Source organism: Bemisia tabaci, chromosome 3 (assembly GCF_918797505.1).
Source record: "Bemisia tabaci chromosome 3, PGI_BMITA_v3".
Classification (NCBI taxonomy): Eukaryota; Metazoa; Arthropoda; class Insecta; order Hemiptera; family Aleyrodidae; genus Bemisia; species Bemisia tabaci.
Window position 1 is genome coordinate 21,502,903 of NC_092795.1, and position 18,630 is coordinate 21,521,532.

Consider the following 18,630-nt stretch of genomic DNA (forward strand, 5'->3'; position numbering starts at 1 on the left):
GTAGGTAACCAAAACCTTCTTCTAAAGGTGGAAAGGAAACCGAAATGTTTATGAAGTGTGTAAAGTTCCTCAGGAAATTAAGATTCCAGCGCTACAAAATATTTCCCCGCATCGTCGTGCAACAAATCGATTCATGACTGAAAATCCGAGGATTTCGGGGCAACGCCCATTGAGGATGCTGATCCAAAATCTAGTGCACGTTCAAGTCGAACCTTAGTTTCGATATCGCGAAGTTCCCCGTGTGACGTCATCATGTTCCCACCGAGTGACGAAGTCCGGGCGCCGAAGCTGTACTCGCCGAGCGACAGCTTCAAGTCGCCGACCTCCTTCATCAACGGCTTCCAGCCGTGCGTCAACCACTTCAACTTCCACAACGAGAGCGACGCCAACAACATCGACCGCAACGGAACGTACGTCGTCAAACATGTGAACGGCGACGCCAACGACGTTACCAACAAGAACGTGTTCTTCAGGAACGGACATGACGTCAATAAAAACGGTGATAAGAAGAATAAATCGGGGGAGACGACCCCTGATGTCTGCAACCGGAACGGGTTCTTCGGGAACCGGAACTGTGTTTTCGGGAGGAGCCCGGAGGTTAACAACAAGAACATCAAGTCACCGACGTCTAACTTCTCGTTGCGCTCGCCGATCTCCAACACGCTGTTTCTGAACCTCCTCAACCGGAACAATTCGGCCGGGATGAAGAACAAGGTGGTGGAAAAGAAGAACTGCAACAATATTAACAGGAGCGCCACTGTTGGCAGGCCTGTTAACTATAACTGCAGCAGGCGGTACGCTGAGGTCGGGCGCTGGAAAAACAGGTTAGTTTTCTTTTATTTCGTATTTTTTATTGGTTATTTCAGGGTACTGTACACAATATCGTGACCAAGCAATTGGTATGGTATGGGCATGCGCAGAGAATGGCTGAAACCAGGTTGCCGAAGAAGGTGTTGAAGTGGATCCCTCGCATGTAGGTGTATAGGGAGAGGGCGTCCCGCTGAACGGTGGGTAGAGTGCATCCGTCAAGAAATGGAGAGAGAGATGCCAGCTTCCGGAGGACCCCTACCATGACAGATTCCTGTGGCGGGTAGGCGTCGCAGAGCGCCCTAGCTCTCCATTAAAGCGACTTATTCATACATAGTTCAGGATGTCTGCTTGTCCAGAATTTCCGGAAAGTCCAGAAATAGTACCGAATTTTCAAGGGTGGCCCGGAATTATTGAAAAAGCACGGATTCAATCAGATTTTTGCCTAAATCAAAAGGAAATCCGCTCAAATTAAGAGGCTTGGTTCTTGATTTAAGCAAAAATCCGATTGAATCAAGAGTATTTTTTCTTGTCGATGTTTTTAAGAGTCTGGACTCTAGATCCAATGTGTTTTTTTTCCCAGTGAATCCCCTGTGCGTTGATTCTTAAAGTAGTACTTGACCGCAAGATCGCGATATTGTAGGTAGTCGGTTAGTCATCCAACCACCAATAAAATTTTGCATCTACCTATTCGTCATTTTTGTTACAATTTGAGCGAGAATTTCAAATTTTCGACATTATTCGACTTTTATCAAATTGAATGTAGGTAATGAAATTGTACTGAATTTTTCAGTCTGGCGCCGCATGTTAGTTGGAAAAAAGGCTGTCAAAAAAGATGCTTGATTCGGTCCCTCCTGGGGAAAAACGAAGGGGTCAGGTCACTTATTAATATCAGTAAAATCGAGGTGTATCTTCGATAATATAGCCGTTGAGAAACATCTCGTCATTTTTTCTGAAACGATTTTCCTCCTTACAACGTGGCAACCGCGTATGCTTTGCGAAGCTGGACGTGTTTTTCTCGAGCGTAAGGGGCTGAATAATGAATGAACCCATGTTTCAACCAGTAGTGTAAGGAGCTCAGCTGAAATTTCAGGCTGGTTAGTTCAGTTAACGGTCGCTCGAACCCCTTCATCGATGGCTCCGCCGAGGCGACTTGCGGAAGATTGTTGTATGATAAAACTCCTCTACACGTATTTTTACATGTTATACCATACACAGCACATGAATAATTCCGCAAAATATGACAACCTTGTTTCGTAGCAGTATTCCTCCCCCTCCTACCCGTTTCTTTTTACTCTGTCCGCGTCTGTGTACGCCTAGTTCCCTGGTAAGTCAACGTATTTTTAGTCTGTGCCGTAGCACTGTGAACTCTCATCTGTAACCAATTTCTGAGTGAAATTACGAGTATCGTGATTGATTTAGCGTAACAGGAAAAGCCTAAGTCTGTCAAATAATATGTAATACATGTTTACTACTAAATGGAAGGTTTTTCTGGCAGCACAGCACATTACGATAAAATTTTAGAAAAATGGAAAGTATCGTACCACAATAAGGCTCATCACTGATCGCTGATGTCCACTGATTAGCATCAACTTGCCGAAATGATTTGAAATTTTTTTGCAGAACGAAACTACTGATGCAATAGTTTTGAACTAGCCCCAGTAATTGATATAGGTTACAAAGATGAGTATTCTATGATGCTTCATATTTCTTTTTTTTTTGGTAAAATGTATTTCTCCTGGTTGGAACGTACTTGAAAATGATTCCAAATAAATGAGGAATAATTTTGTTTAAATTAAGCCGCGCTTTGCCCAGTTTTTTAGATCAGTTTTTGTTCATGCACACAATGAATTCACTTAAAAATTTAATTGAATATTCTTGCCTAAGTCTGGCAGTTCTTCAAGTGAGAAATGTTTTTTGCCCAGACCACCCATTTGATTTTCCCCAAATTCATCTCCTCCCACAACCTGTCTCAAGGTTCGCAACAAGCCCAGCCTCGCAAGCCTCTAAAACTTCGCCCCACGAAAATATCTCCGTGGAGTTTTGATGTTTAAAAGATTTGTGGTTGACCAATTGTATATTCGTTAAATTATGTGTGAAATGTAGGATGACTCCTTTACTTGAGTCAAAAATCAACTCCTGAACTCGAATAAAGCTCTTTGAGTTGTGGCCGCTCAATGGTAAGCTGAATCGTATTGAGCTTAATGGTACCTGCAATGTAAAAAAGTCCTTCTATTTCAGTCGAATACCATGCATGCAGAGGAAGGATTAAATACATTAGAAAGATTGCTACCCTAAATTATTCGAGTTAAGGTAGAAACCAAACACGCAATTTGGCTTGGAGTAGAGAGCAATGTTAACGAGGACTTTTGATGAATAGAAGCCCTCGGCGCGGCGCGCGGCGCGGCGGTCGGCATGAAACCTATGAAACGCTTATTAGCCCCTACAAGACTGCGTGAATACCTCTCGCATTGCATCGAACACTGCGTGGTCGGCGATCGGTGTGACACGCGTATTAGCGCCTACAGGACTGCATGAATACTTCACGCATTGCGCCAAACACAGTGAGGTCCGCGTGGCAGCGGCGGAAGCTATTCAAATTATTAAACCACACTTATGTTTGTTCTTTGTACTTTCACAATTGTTTCGTTTGTTTCTTATCAATGGAAGGCCTTGTCCACACAGAGGTAGGTTTACGGAACTTGACTTTTGCGCAAAGTTCCGTGAACTTATGCTAGTGTTGATAGGGATTTCACAAAAAATGTTCTGAACACTAGTAAACGCGTCGTATGTCCCTCCCCCCCTCCGGCACGTCCATTTGATGGTTCTAAGCAATTTTTCCAGACGAATGACAAAAGGGGCGGTAAAATACAGGCGGTTCATGGGCGGCAAGTATATGCGAATCTGTCCCTGGTAAGGCTATCGATTTAAGTGGCAAAAACTTTTGTCGCGAGTTTTTCATTGTCACTAAATAGTCGCATCCAGACATAGCTATTGAAAAGCCATCGATTAATACTGAGCGCTTTCAATTTTTTCCGCCTGTGATAACAAAATAAGTCACTCATGCATTTGTTAGTCGTCGTTGCACAGAAACAGGGTGCTTTGTGCAATTAATGAATTAATTGAGATTCCAAGTATCAAGGATGCAATTTTCAACCTACTTTCATGGTAACCCCACCAGTGTATTTAGCTCCTGCTCAGAGAATCTGACCAGATTCTCAGGTGGACCCGCTTTTGAAATGGACTTATCTCTGCCCGACGGAACTATGTGCATTATGATGTGAGCCCCGTTATGCACGTATATTCAAGGATTTCAGGATTCATGTCTTAATGCACATAGTTCCGTTTGGCAGAAATACGTCCAAATATAGTGGCACTCCATGACGATCGCGGTCGTAACTTGCATGGAGTTCATATAGAATTAGAACATTCAAGCTCGCAAAATTGTACGCAGAAACGCATTTTAAGTTCAACGGAAAATCCGCAACACATCTGGGAGCCCTTTTTTGTATTAGCCATGAGATCGTCCCATGCGAAATTGGCAATGCACGGTTTATTAAGCCTGAATTTGCTGATTGTCAGCGGTATCGACACATGGTCCTCGACCCCGCCGTCAATGTTTGCCTTCCGTCGTGCACTTGTGCGATGTTGTCAAGTTGAACCTTTTTCACGCCATTTAAACTCGCGATTGAGGGGAAATTCAACAAAATTGAACAGGCAACACGCCCACATCTACAGTGCTCGCTCAGTAGCTTGCTCGAGCTTTGGAGCTGTGCTGGAGCTCAACGAGACGAACACTGAGCTGTTTAAATATTGGTTAATATCGGACTCAGTACTCTGCTTGTCAAATTTATTGATTGTGATTGAAGTTTAAAGTTGATCTGGAGGTAAATTGACAGCTTTGCGGTGTTTCCAGCAACTGCGATTGCCCTCTCTCACCGACGAATGACGGACTGAGAAAAAGTGATCGAGCTTTGATTAGGACCCGTATACGGAATGTTTGCAGGTTAATGTTGAGTTTTGGCGGGAAAAACCAGTAAAGCATTGGATTTGAACCAGGGATCAAAGTCTCCCGAAAAATAGGTTGTTACCCCCGGGGAACAGGAATTTCTACGAATATGACCAAGGAATGCAAGTAGAGGAAGTGCACGTTTCATGATCAAAAGTCTTGCATTCTTTGCTTGCTTGCTTGGTTGCATGTAAAAAAAGTGGTAATCAATCATGATTTTTTGAAATCGGCAGTAAAACACTCCGATCAAAAAGAAGTGCCAGTAGACTCTCCACTCACTGAGAATTTGTTCACTTGCCGCTGTCTTGTCCAGACACTCAACGGGAAGGGATAGGGGGTCGGACTTGGGGCACAATAGTAAGAATGAAAAAGAATGCTCTCAGACCCTTTGTCCTCCTACTAGTCTTGAGGAACGGCTACGCTTACGTCCCGCTCTTTTCCCTTGTTTTTCGCGATATTTAATGGAAATTAATCAGGTTGAATTTCGGAACAATTCAAAGTCAAACGTTTGTTTATTTTTGCTTTTTTCGATTTCACGGTGGCGCTGCTTCCTTTTCATGAAATTGTATGGAAACTAGGCTTTAATAAACATGTAAAGTGTAAAGGTAATATAGTGCGACTGAAAGTTATTTTTTAGAAATGGGAGGTTTCATTCGAAGTTTAGATTGCAAATATTGGCACTGGAGTCGCTGTGAGATGACCAACGAATTCGTCGATCGATAATCTGGCCTCAAAAGCTAAAAACGCAGGACGAGACAATACTAATCGTGCTATTTGCTCTTGCGACTAAGGCCAGGGACGCAATAAATATCCTCTTACCAGCGTCCAATTAGACACGTCGTTAGGGATTAGAAACAAGGGTTCCTCCTGCCAAGACGCCAAACTTTCTGAAAAATCAAACTTTTTATGCGAACAGATTCAAGGCAGGTGATAACTGGACCACATTTTGCAATTAGAAACTGCTATTTCTGGCTCATTTCAGAAACGACTTACGTGCCATTAGTTTCCCTATGTAGATAGGTGTTTTTATCTGTGAGCCACTTATTGTAGGTGCTAATTGCAAAATGCAGTCCAACTATAAGCTATGATCTCAAACTAAGCTATTTGTTTTACATGAGCATTCATTTCATTCGACCTTGATTGTGAGATATTTTGTCACCCAGAGACGTTGATATTAAGGGCCTCTTATTTAAAAAAAAAGAACAAGGTAAATGTCCGATTATGCACGTCTTTTTGTCCAATTATAAAGGAGGTATTACCAACTACCCGATGAATCTACATCAATGACGCATTCTAAGATACCATTTTATTTCGCCGTTTTATCAGAGTTTGTCTGGTATTTTTCAGAAATAGAATTATCTGCTACACTGGAAAAAAACATATTGGATCTAGAATACAGACTCTTAAAAACATCGACAAGAAAAAATACTCTTGATTCAATCAGATTTAAGCTTAAATCAAGAACCAAGCCTCTTAATTTGAGCCGATTTCCTTTTGATTTAACCTTAAATCTGATTGAATCAAGAGTACTTTTTCTTGTTAATGTTTTCAAGAGTCTGGACTCTAGATCCAATGTGTTTTTTTTTCAGTGTATTTGTCATTTTAAGATTCCCTGACATCATCGGAAAGTAGCAAAACAAATATAGTATTTTTTGCGACCTGGAGTGCTTTGGCCACGATTTCTTTTCATGGTTTGTGTAATTTGTGTCAATGGCCTAAGTCGCTTAGAAATTCAACTAGAGGCTCTATGATTGGCCAATCCTGTCGATTCTTGAGTTATGCGCACTAGAATTTCCGTCAACTGCAATATCAAAGAAAAAAACAAAAATCGATCCCGAAACGTCACGCAGACATATTGAATCCTGTCCTAGACAAAATTCCGAGCATTTGGCAACTTGAGAATCTCACGATGGAGCTTTTGAGTTTGACCAAGACTAATCCACTCGTCTTGGTTCAACAAACGCGTCTCCCTGTTTTCCTTTTTCCTTCTTCTTCTTTTCTCTCATCCGCGGCGTCTCTCATTCGGCGAAAGGGAATGTTCCCTCCTCCTCGTCTAACGGCTTTTCCGGCTAGCACATGGTCAGTCTCCTCCAAGTAAGTAATTCGCGACGGTCATTTTATCGATCCCGTACCCTTTTGATGCACTCGCCGGGTGAAAAGGCGGCACAGTCTTTACTGTGCTGCCGTACTAAGGAAACACGCCGTATGAACATTCGTGAATTGCAAAATTTCCTCTGATGAAATGTTTATTTTTGGGAAGGGATATGAATATTTTCTCTTGAAATTTTTCTATTCGATAATTTAGATCTGTCAGCGAATAAAATGTTTTGAAAAATTAGAGAAAAAATATTCGTAGACTTCCCTGAAAATTCGCGTTTTAACAGAGGACATTTGGCTAAATCTGATGGCTCATACGGCGTTTTTCCTCAACCCATCAGTGTAGATCCGCCGTGTTACGGAAAAACGCCGTATAAACATTCCAGAGTTGCCAAATTTTCCTTGATAAAACATGCATTTTTGACAACATTCATGCATCTTTTTCATTGAAATTTTCGGATATTATAGATTAAATTGCCTACGAAATTGTCTGAAAATTTTGGAAGATATTATTCTCTATTTTCCCAGTAAATTTGGTTTTTATCGGAAGAGATTTGGCAACGTATAAAGGCTCATACGGCTTTTTCCTCAGCACGTCAATGTAGATATTCCGCCGTCCACGAGAAAGGGAACCTCAAAGCATGAAGGCAAATGTGCGTAAAGGCAAAACTGTTCCGATCCGTAATAATATCAGTGCTTGAAAATTATGTCGAAATATGCCCCACTCGCAATTATGTATGCGTATGCGAGTCAGTTCCGAGTGAACTATTTGACAAATGCATGCGCGACAGAAATCCCCAAATACGGCTTGCTGCGCAGAATTGGCAGAATGACAATCGACTGACTATTCCGAATTGTTTGTTGATTTTGAAATCGGAACCAATTTATGACAATGTCGATTGTTCTTCCGATCGATGATGCAACTGCACCACGATGTAAACAATCGTGACATGAAACAGGGAAAGCGTCGAATTTCTTCCTAGCTGGAACGGAACGATTCCAAGACTCACACCTACGAAGGGAAAACTTCAGTTCGACTGTTAACAGGAGAACTCGGAAAATTTTACGTCGAGAGCTTCGAGTTTTCCTCCTAAAATTATAATCTATCATAAATTCCTAATTATTCGTAGATTTACAATTTGTCCTCCTATCAGGGGAAGGTAGGACAGTGCCTCTACTTGTATCAATTTTTTCTTATAGGGGTGCGTGCCCTATACAACAAAAACATTAATTTTTTTTTACATCTTGTGAAGATAAATAAAGTAACAAACTAGGTTTGTAAATAAAACTGAACCAAAAATCAATTGTAGATCTTAGAATAATTAAATTAAGTAATCAAAATTAAAGTCACTGACTAATTTGACTACTTTTGGCAATCATCGGGAACTACAATTTCTGGCTCGTCCATAAAAGTACTTACGTGCATAGGAAAGTGAATGGTACATACGTTGTTTTAAAACTGAGCTCGCATTTATATGGTTCTTCATCGCAAAATGTAGTCCAATTGAAATTAATTTCGAACTTGAGTTGGAAACTTCATAACATGCAAGTTTGTGCACATGCTCACGAGGCAAAGTGGACTACCGCGGCGGGATGAGTCACCCCTGAAGAGTGAATAATACGTTGATCCGGTGAGGTAGTTGTGAGGTGTCAGGTGAAAGGGATGGCGAAGAGGAAGGGGTTGTTTTCTTTCCAAATCTTCCGCCTCAGTGAGCCGGGCAACCTTATGGCGAGCTAAATGACTATTTTATAGCTTCATCGAGTAAGCTCATTCCAAGCCCGCATCCCTTCCCCCGCTAGCTCATAAATGCCGCAATCTGAACCACTCCCTCCTTTCATCTGTTCGCACCGTCCATCAAACAAGCTATAATTAAATTCTCGATTGATATACATTCCTAGGTGAAACTATAGCGGGTGTATACACTGAAAAAAAAGAATCTTAAATTTGCCGCCAAGAAGTATTTATTCTTGCATCAAGAATTTTTCTGCTTAATATACGCTACTTTTTTGCTTAACCCGAACAATAATTTTCTTGTATCAAGAAAAAGTCAGCTTAAAGCGAGATAAAAATAATTCTTGGCGGCAAATTCAAGAATCATCATGCTTGACCCAAGCTACTTCATTTTTCAGTGCAACGTAAATGTTGAGCTATGAAATCAGTTTAGCGGAAATACGGGTTTCATCATGAGTTCCTAGCAAGAAATGGATCTATCACGCTTAGGAGCACATTTCAGCTTTTATTACTTATCAAAAAATGTCTGTTAGGTGTTATACTGTTGGCTTGTTTTGGGATTTTCAAAATAAATGTTTGGGGGAAAACAGCTGAAATGTTCCTCTATACAGGCAAGGTGGATCCGTTTTTTTGTCAAACATTTTACGCAAAACCCGTGTTAGCAGAACTTGTTCGATATCTTGATGTTTGTTTACCTCCTGCTTACTTTCACCTAAATAATTGGAAGTGGTTTTAACTATAATTAATTAATTAAAAGTCGAAGCTCTGCTTCACGATACACTGGGAAAAAACACATTGGATCTAGAGTCCAGACTCTTGAAAACATTGACAAGAAAAAGGACTCTTGATTCAAGCAGATTTAAGCTTAAATCAAAAGGAAATCCGCTTAAATTAAGAGGCTTGGTTCTTGATTTAAGCTTAAATCTGATTGAATCAAGAGTGTTTTTTCTTGTCGATGTTTTTAAGAGTCTGGACTCTAGATCCAATGTGTTTTCTTTTTCCAATGTATGATCAGAGAAAAAGGTACAATCCTGAAGAGGCTTTCTATCTAGAACTTTCGTTTTCCGGGATCAATGGCGAGCCAAATCTCGTCACAATTATTTTCTTTGAAGATTTTTACCTTTTTTTTCTTATTTCCTGGTCTTGGAGACGATGAAAAACTTTTACCTGGATCCTCACGTAATAGAATTCTGAGACGTTGGATTTCCGCAACGCTCAACGGATGTGCGAAGTCATCAGTTTTCGGGACCACATTCCGAGGGATTTCATGAGAGAATGTAATTGAAGCCCTGGGAATTGCGTTAAAATGCGCATTTAAAAGGAGTAAATATGATCCCATGATAGACGTTATGATCCTCATTTTTCTCGGCAAAATTTGCCCAGGAATTTGCATGTTTGCAATCGAAAAACAGCTTGAAACAAATTTAAGCTCATTTGCATCTTTACAGGGCTATTTTCCTCTATGTATGCTTAATTTAATCTGAATCGGATGGCATAGTAATTTACTGTGAACGTTCAAAAACGCTTGGAATGGGCTGTATTTTCTTTTTTAAAAGTCAGCTGCTGAGTTATTATATTAACTTTATAGGATAGGCAAACCTTTTTATCTTACGCATTTATTTTCTAACTTGGATCCGAAATAACCGAAGACGTTTTCTCTCGAACCTAATGATCGCACCACAATTATGTATGTTTACAAACTCCGTTCCTCTGGCCATTAGTGAAAATCGAAGACCTTTTTTTTATTTTTTTTTTAAAAAAAAAAAAACAACACTCCGCTTTACTGTCATGCAAAGGAAAAACACCATTTCAACGTTCGAGAGCTCCCAAATTTCCGCCAGTAAAATGCTTATTTTTAAGGAGAGGTATGAATATTTCCTCCTGAAATTTTCAGATAATTTAGATCTGTTCGCGTGAAAATTCTCTGAAAAGTTGAAGGAAAAACATTCACAGCTTGACTTGAAAATTCTTTATTTTATCAAAGGAAATTCGGCAACGTCTGAAAGTTCATACGGTGTTTTTCCTTAGCACGGCATAGCAGGACTCCGAGGCCTCGCTGGAATAAAAACACATCGGATCTAGAGTCCAGACTCTTAAAAACATCGACAAGAAAAATTACTCTTGATTCAATCGGATTTCTGCTTAAATCAAGAACCAAGCCCCTTAATTTGAGCGGATTCCCTTTTGCTTTAAGGAAAAATCTGATTGAATCAAGAGTATTTTCTCTTGTCAATGTTTTCAAGAGTCTGGACTCTAGATCCAATGTGTTTTTTTTTCCGCAGTGCTGTAGACGTTACTTTAGTAGCTTGCAGTTAATTAAAATGGCATCAGCAAACACGGGCCGATCCAAATATCGAGTCAGGGCTGAGGAAGTCAGAATCGGGGTACGAGACCGCGAAAGGCGCGGGGGTGGAGAGGGGGCTCTGAAAAGCCCGCGAGGGGCGCCAAAGGGGGAGGACGATATCCCTTTGAAGAATCAATCCCTACGAATAGCTCGCGGAATTGAATGCGCTTCTTTCCGTCCCGGGAGCAAATCTTAATCCTCCCCAGGAACCTGTCAACGGCCGTAGTGCCCATCTTCCCGCCGGGAGCCGGATACGGAAACGCCCCCCTCTCCTCGCGAAAAAGAGGGGGGCCGAAATCTGGAGCGTGGGAGATTTCGCGAACTGGGGAGTCCTCTCGGGTGAGTTTTGTTTTCTGGGTCTGTTTGGAGTGAGCCTGTCGAGGATCCTTTTCATCCCGTTGTTGTCGAGGCACCAACTCACAAAGGTGTGCGGGGTTGTAATACTACTTACGTAAGTGTTTAGGAAAAAAAAGGAGTACTTTGCCTCAACAGCGGCTGTCAAAACAACGACGAGTGTCATTGTCCGTTCAGCAACGCATTCTGTAAAATTGTTGTCAGTTCTTCGGTATAAGACAGAAGATTGGTGATTTTTTTTGGCAATAGGGGATAATGCTCTGAAAGAAGTTAGTATGATTCGTAAGGACGTCATTCTCCGTCCGGTTACCAATCCTCAGGATAAGTGAGGAGACCAATGATACTTTCACCATTTATTGGTACAATTGTCACAAATTTTTCGCTCTGCTTACAGAAAGGAACATCTAGAAAGGTGCCGCGCTGACAGGAATTTCCGGTAGTTTCAAAACCCGCAAAGTTTAGGAAATTTGTGGGAAAAGTCGCCAAATTTCGCAAGCAGTGCGTTGACACCTATTTATCGTCGGTAGCTTTTGATAAAATTGAGAGTTTTCTCATAATTTGAATCTTCAGAAGATGCATATTACGTCTTTAAGTCACACATTTAGAAAAAATCCAGTGGAATTGTTCAAGGGTCAGGAAAAGTGGGAAAACGTCACAGAAAATTTGGGAATTCGAAAATTTCTGAGTCAAGGAAAAGTCCTGAATGGAAGAAAATCAGGGTACATCAGAGAACTTGCAAATGAAAAACACTTTGAAATCCTGGCTGTGTAATCACAAGTGCATACATCAAAATCCCGACGTAATTGCGCATGTTACAGAATCTAGACTGTCTACAAATGGTCGTGAAGGGATCCTTAGTGTGAGGAGGGTTGATGCCCCTCAAATCAATCAACTTTTGAAAGGCTTTATTAAAAAGCAGGAGCCTTTGTTAAAAGCTTATAGTCGCAACCGAGAGGAATTGGCCTTCCAAAAGCTCCTGCACTGAGGCCTTCGTGAGGGCTGGAAAATGTCAGAAATTAATTTTTTGCCTCTTAAAGTCCCCTTTATGACTCTTGAATAATGGGGTAGTTATTTTCCGTCCTTTCATGTGCTTCAAACGGAGGTGGACCAGTGGCGTGGCGTGCTTTGCGATGTATCGATTGATCGGCCATTTAAACCTATGGAAAAATGATCGATAGACAGAGTGTTTGCAGCGAACACCTTAGTAATCGATTATTTACCACAGCTTCAAATGGGGACATATCGATAGATCGCAAAGCACGCCACGCCACTGAGGTGGTCGGCTGATTCAAACGTCACGTTTGCCGGATGGTAAGTAAAGTTCGAATAAAGTTCGGGCTTTGTGTAGCGTTTTGAATGTTCCAAAATTTTGTTAACTTTTAACAAAGCTTATCTTAGTTTTTTTTCCAGTGAATTTTTACCTGTTCAATGCTCCTGTGATACTCTTCGCCAAAAAATCGTATTTTGCTTGGACTCAAAATAGCCTAATTTCGCCAGCACAGCAGGAATTCTACACGCTAGTCTAAATTTCAGTATACTTTTTTCGGTAGCTAGTAGTAAATGGCAACTGTGCTCTGAAGGTGCACCCAAAGAGGGTTGCGGGGGAAGGGGTTTAAATATGATATTTCGGAGCGCTGGAGGTAAATTCTCACATCGGAATCATTTTCTTGGGGACGTCGTCGGCGCAAATTGATTTTAGCGCCCTTGTCTCGCCCCCCCCCCCCCCCCCCCCCCATCCATAGGATCCTGTAACAGGATCAGGAGCCCGGCAGAGGGGTGTCTTTTTCTCGGCGCAATTTGTATTTTGCTTTTAATTAATTCTAAGTGCCTTTCTGCCAGCATGTGATTAGACGCTGCAGAATTATTAATTGTGTTCCAATTAAATTGACGCGCAACCGATGACTCCCCCACGGTCCCACCCGCCCCCGCACGGCAGTTGCAAGACGCCGCGGCGTCGTCGCTTTTGAGGTTTCTGCCGCTTAGGTTGCCTCGATTTTTTTAACGATCTCAAAGGGAGCGTTCTGACATGGTGTTCACCCACAGTGCTCCCATTTCCCGGAACTGTAGTACCGAATTTCGGAACTTTCGAGATTTTCCTGAATTTTTCCCGGAGCTTTTGAAATTCCCGAACTGTTATTTCTTGATATTTTGCATTTTCCGGAACATTCTTGGAATTTTCGAAAAAATCTAAGAAGAATCCCGGAACTTTTGACGGACATGAATGGAATCACTAAAGGTGTATTATGGGCAGAGGGAGAGGAAGGGGTCGATTTGACGTCACGATATGCGTCATAAGGGCACAAAAAAGATCGAAACCTGGTGTTACTTTAAGATCTGCACTTTATGAAATTTCATATTTTTCGCCCTCATAATTTATTTGGTTTTTTTTCTTTCTGTTTCAGGTGAGAATTTTACATTTTACCGGTATCTTTGAGGTAACATTTGCTTCACTTTTCACGTATGTATATTTTGATTATACCGTCATGTATCATAATAAAAAAATGTCTGCACCATAAATCGAATGCTGCTCGGTAGCCTTTTGCTAAAGGATCAAAGGAAGGACTGGTAAAACTGGAGTATCTCCAGAACGACTCTTTTTTTTGCAGATTGTATATAAATGGTGAATATTATTCACAGAGTATACCTCTTGGAACATAGCCAATAGCCATGCAAGTGGCAACTTTGATCTTAAAGAATTTTAGAGTAACGTAGATGTAGAGATATGTGGCATTTCTAGAAACACCAAGATTTCTGCCGCTTTAAATGCGTATACAACTTCATTCAGATTACCTTCGTGAGAAAATTGAACATCGAAGCTTGTTTTTTCGTCTCTTTATTCGAATTTTAAGTTTTTAATGTGTCGTGAGTTTCCAATCATTTTTTCTCGAATCTTAAAAAGTTCAATAAATTCTTCCATCTCAATCCTCAATTCTCGCATTTCTCAAATAGCTCTTAAAACTAGCAAAAACTATTTATGTAATTAAAGCAAAACGTTCATGCTTTCTTTCAATGATGATTAGAAACTTTCAGAATTATACGGAGTCATTTAGCCTCAAAATATAACCTCTTTATTTTACAACCAGACATGAGAATTAAACAAGGGTATTTCATCATGGCGAGGGAATAGCGCCGAATATTCCTCGCTTCTTTCGAGCCAATCTTAATAAAATGTGAATTTACGGAGGGTTAACAGGGTTTATTTTCGTGCCTCCATGGCATGCGTCTTTTCCTCTCCCCCGGTTTCAAAAATTTCTCGTGGGCTATCGAAGTCTACTCATGATGTCGAAAGACGTACAACTTAAATTATTTCATATTTATGAGGCCGTAAATAAAGTTTCATGATAGAATATAATCAATCTGAAATTTTGTGTCTTTTCGAGCTTGTATAAATTTTGCGGAGGTTTTTAGGGTTTTCCTGGTTTCCATTCCGTTGGTCATCAATTAAACGAAACAGCGCACTTTAGGTCCTTTGCTAATTCCACTTCTAGTAGATCTCCCTAAAACTGTGGAAACATTTTCCCCAATCAAAAATTGATTGACCCACAAATGAGATGGAACCTCGCAGTTTACAGGACGCTCACACTGTAATCTTATAGCCTCAGTAAATGATAACGCAATTTTCCTCCTTTTCTTTGTAACCCTCTTCCAACGATGGTCTCATTGATGATGCTGTTTCTTACTTCGCGCAAAATCGCTCAGTTCAACCGCTACACGCGGGAAGATGCGTTCATAATCCACGACTTTGTCGTCATGAATTTTGACGCGTTTATTCAAAATAAGTATATTTTAATCAATAAGTTTTTATCACATTTTTCCTTTCCGCTCCCTCGTTATAAAAAAAGGACGCATAGTCAATAGTGTCGACATGATATGTTCGATGAGATGCTTGAAGTTTTTGTACATTACGGTCGTTAGAGTTTCATGAAAGCCCACTTTTTCTACGACCAGTCGAATAGAGCCTTATCATGTAGAGCGCCATACTCTTGCTATGTAGGTACTCTAATTGGACCGAGTTCATCAGAAAGGAACAAGCTCACATTTTCGACAAAAAATTGAGTTAAGAATGTTTTTGAGTTCCATTAGTCGTATATATTCCCCTGCCAAAAACTCAAAGTTGAGATAAAGAAGATTCGTCTGTTTTAAGAGGAGTTAAAGTTTATTTTCTACATTGAGCCTTATGGAGAGGTAAAACTTCAAACCTCTTTTTCTCAGTTTCAACTTAATGTGGGTGGTTCCTTTCTTTTGAACTCGGTCCAATTTTACCCTTTCTTGCCTCCAAACTCCGATCCTGAGACACAGTCTTCCCCTCACTAGGGGCGGTTCTTCTAAAAGTAAAACACTCAACGTCGATAGACTTTTTTCGCTTGCATTCATTTATGCTATTTCTTCAATATCATCTCCATACAGAAATCTCCCGTTCTCTCTTTGTTTATATCCATTTCATACGACTTAGGAGTGGCCGCACAGCACGATTCTCATTCCCATAGAGCTCTGAATCAGACGTGGATTAATTCTATCATAATTTCATCTATGCATCATACTAGTGTTGCATCATCGCGGACTTTCGGATCGAGCTGCGCCCTGCGACTGTGAGCACAACTCAATGGCGTGACGTTTCCAATTAGGTCCCACGTAGCTCAATGGGATTATCATTTTACGGCCAGGCTGAGCTTTCAAGCCCGCTCATTCTCGTGCCTCGGAGCTCGAGCCCTGCCTGGTTTCCACCCTTCCGTATTAAATTAGCCAGTGAAATTTGACCCCCTCTCCTCCTTCACCCAACCGACGAGCCGTGAAAATAAGCAGGGTGCCTTGTGTTTTCCAAGAAGTACAGTTCTTATAGGGCGATCAAAGTTGTTCCCCTAAAGTGCTTCGATATGTACCGGAATACTTCAGATGTGTGACCTGAACCCATACCAAAGTACCTCGGAATTTCGGAGATCCACATTACCTCAACTTCGGGTCCCACACACGAAGTTTTTTTCTCCGTGTTATTTCCCAACTGTTGGATGATATGAACATTTCCACTCATTTGTGGTAGTACCCCAAAAAATTAAGTTACTAACCCAAATGTTGCGGTACTCCCCAACTTAGACAGTTCTAAATAGTTTTTGCAAATGTATAAGCTTAAGCTACCGACACAACAATGACTACTGCAACTGACCAATTTTTCCAACACGATTGCGCTCGCAACAATTACTCAAATACCCTCGTAATATCTAAAACAATCGACCGGAAAGGCAGCACTGTTCAAGGCCCAATACGTTTTTTTCTCCGATCCAATCCATTTGCACGTCGATGATCGCGTTTGATTTCAGGGCTTGGAAACATTTCGACTAGGATCCGTTATTAATGTCGTGTAAGCAACAAATGTGATCAGAAGAACAAGCTCCGGCGTCATTACGGGGAAAACAAGGCGATAAAAAAGCGGAACTCGTCGGCCGTTCTCTCCTAACTGCGGTCCACACGGGTATCGCGATGAGTAAATAACTCGCGGCCTCGCTCGACTCCGATGCACTTCTCCCTGTTCGTTATCACTCGACCTGACGTCCACTAGTTTATTTCCACCCCCACTGCCATGCTGAGTAAAAACGTCCTATGAACCTTCAGGCGTTGCAAAATTTCTCTAGGCAAATCACTAATTTTCAGGGAAATTTGTGAATATTTTCCCTCCAATTTCATGGATAATTTTGGTTGTATCTTAAGTGTCTGAAAATTTCAAGGAAAAATATTCAAGACTTTTCTCAAAAATACGCATTTTATCGGAGGAAGTTTGGCAACTCTCGAATGTTCATACGGCGTTTTTCCTTAGCACGGCAGTATGCTGCTATGCTGAGTATAAACGCCCTATGACCATCGAAACGTTGCCAAAATTTCACTCAGAAAATATTTATTTTTGAAGGAAGTTATGCACAGTTCCTGTTAAAATGTTGATCAAATTACAAAAAAAATTCTCTGAAAAATCGATAGAGAAATATTCATAATTTTTCTTGAAAACTCATGTTCTTTCAAAGGAAATTTGGCAATATCTGAAGGCTCATGCGGCGTTCTTCCATAGCACGGCTAGAGTCCCTTTATACTGAGAGTAAAGACAATACGAATCCATTTCTGATTGGTTCTCGTATTTCAGGCCTCCGCAGTGTCACAAACGGGAATAAAGATTGCATTTTTACCGATTGCCAAGATTATAAACTGGTATGGACCGGGGAATTGGGGGCACGGCAAGGAACAAACGGAAGCACGGCAGTATAGCCTGCCGGGCGAAGGAAAAACAGCGCATGAGCATTCCAATGCTTCCAAATGTATTCCGTGAAAATATTTAAGGCCGAAGTCGGAAAATGTGAATTCACATTTTCCTGAAGATTTTGAAGTCGTGTATCTCCGCAGCTGTTGTATTTTTAAAAAGAAAACTAACCAATAGCTAGTTTTTCTCGAATTTTTCTGAGAACTTTCCGTGCCGGCTCAAATTTTTTCACAAATTTCCAAGAGATGTGTTTTTTGTTTCCTTCCAAGAAATAATATTGATTCGGATATTTTAAAATATTGCAATGAAGATACGCATTTTTCGTCTTCAGTCACGGTATCTGTATCTGGAAAGAACTATGAACTTTTTTCCCTGAAATTTTTAGGAACACCAGATGAGATCACTAATAGAATTCTCTTCTAAATTGATTTTAAGTAATTCATACGTCTTCCAGAAGATTTGTTCCTTGTCAGAAACAATTCGGCGTTTTCGCATATTTTTGTCCATATATAGCAGTTAAATTGTGTCCATTCGAAAGAAGATCTGTTCATTCATTCCAAATCCACCCTGAATATCAACGAATATATTTTCCTTTGAAAAGGCATTTTTAAAATATGAGAATATGCATAATTTTTATGGTGTTCAGGTTATTCTTTAATTCCTCAATCTCTCTGTCAGCTTCAATGCTTCATAAATATTGCAACGCTGTAAAGTGCGGAGGTTTTTTCGTTTCACTTGGAAATCTCTGTTTCATTCGATTACCATTTGTCGTCAATCGGCTAATTTCCAACACCGCACATTATGTTGGTTTTCACATACGGAGCACCCAGTTTTTTTATTCGTTGGCTTTCCATCTATCAATCCACTGGGGTTTATAATTTTTTGCTGGTTTAATTATAATCCCGCAGTTTTCCTTCATTATTTGTATAGTTTAAATATCTCGTTTGCGAATCTGTGTAAATGTTGCGTGCGTATTGTCCTCTGACGTGCAGTTTGTTTCGTTTCCATGTTTGAAAGTATAGCTTAATTTATTTTTTATTGGCGCT

At 40.7% G+C, this 18,630-nt stretch overlaps 1 protein-coding gene across 1 annotated transcript in view; it reads left to right on the forward strand.

Annotated features, from left to right (window-relative positions):
- The first annotated feature begins 237 nt into the window (after window positions 1–237).
- The window catches only part of spri (Src homology 2 domain-containing protein sprint), a 168,895-nt gene continuing 150,502 nt past the window's right edge, over window positions 238–18,630 (forward strand). The window contains exon 1 of the mRNA XM_019040616.2: window positions 238–824. Coding sequence (XP_018896161.2) covers window positions 253–824 — 572 coding nt within the window. The 5' untranslated portion in view covers window positions 238–252. The remainder of the gene's footprint in view (window positions 825–18,630) is intronic.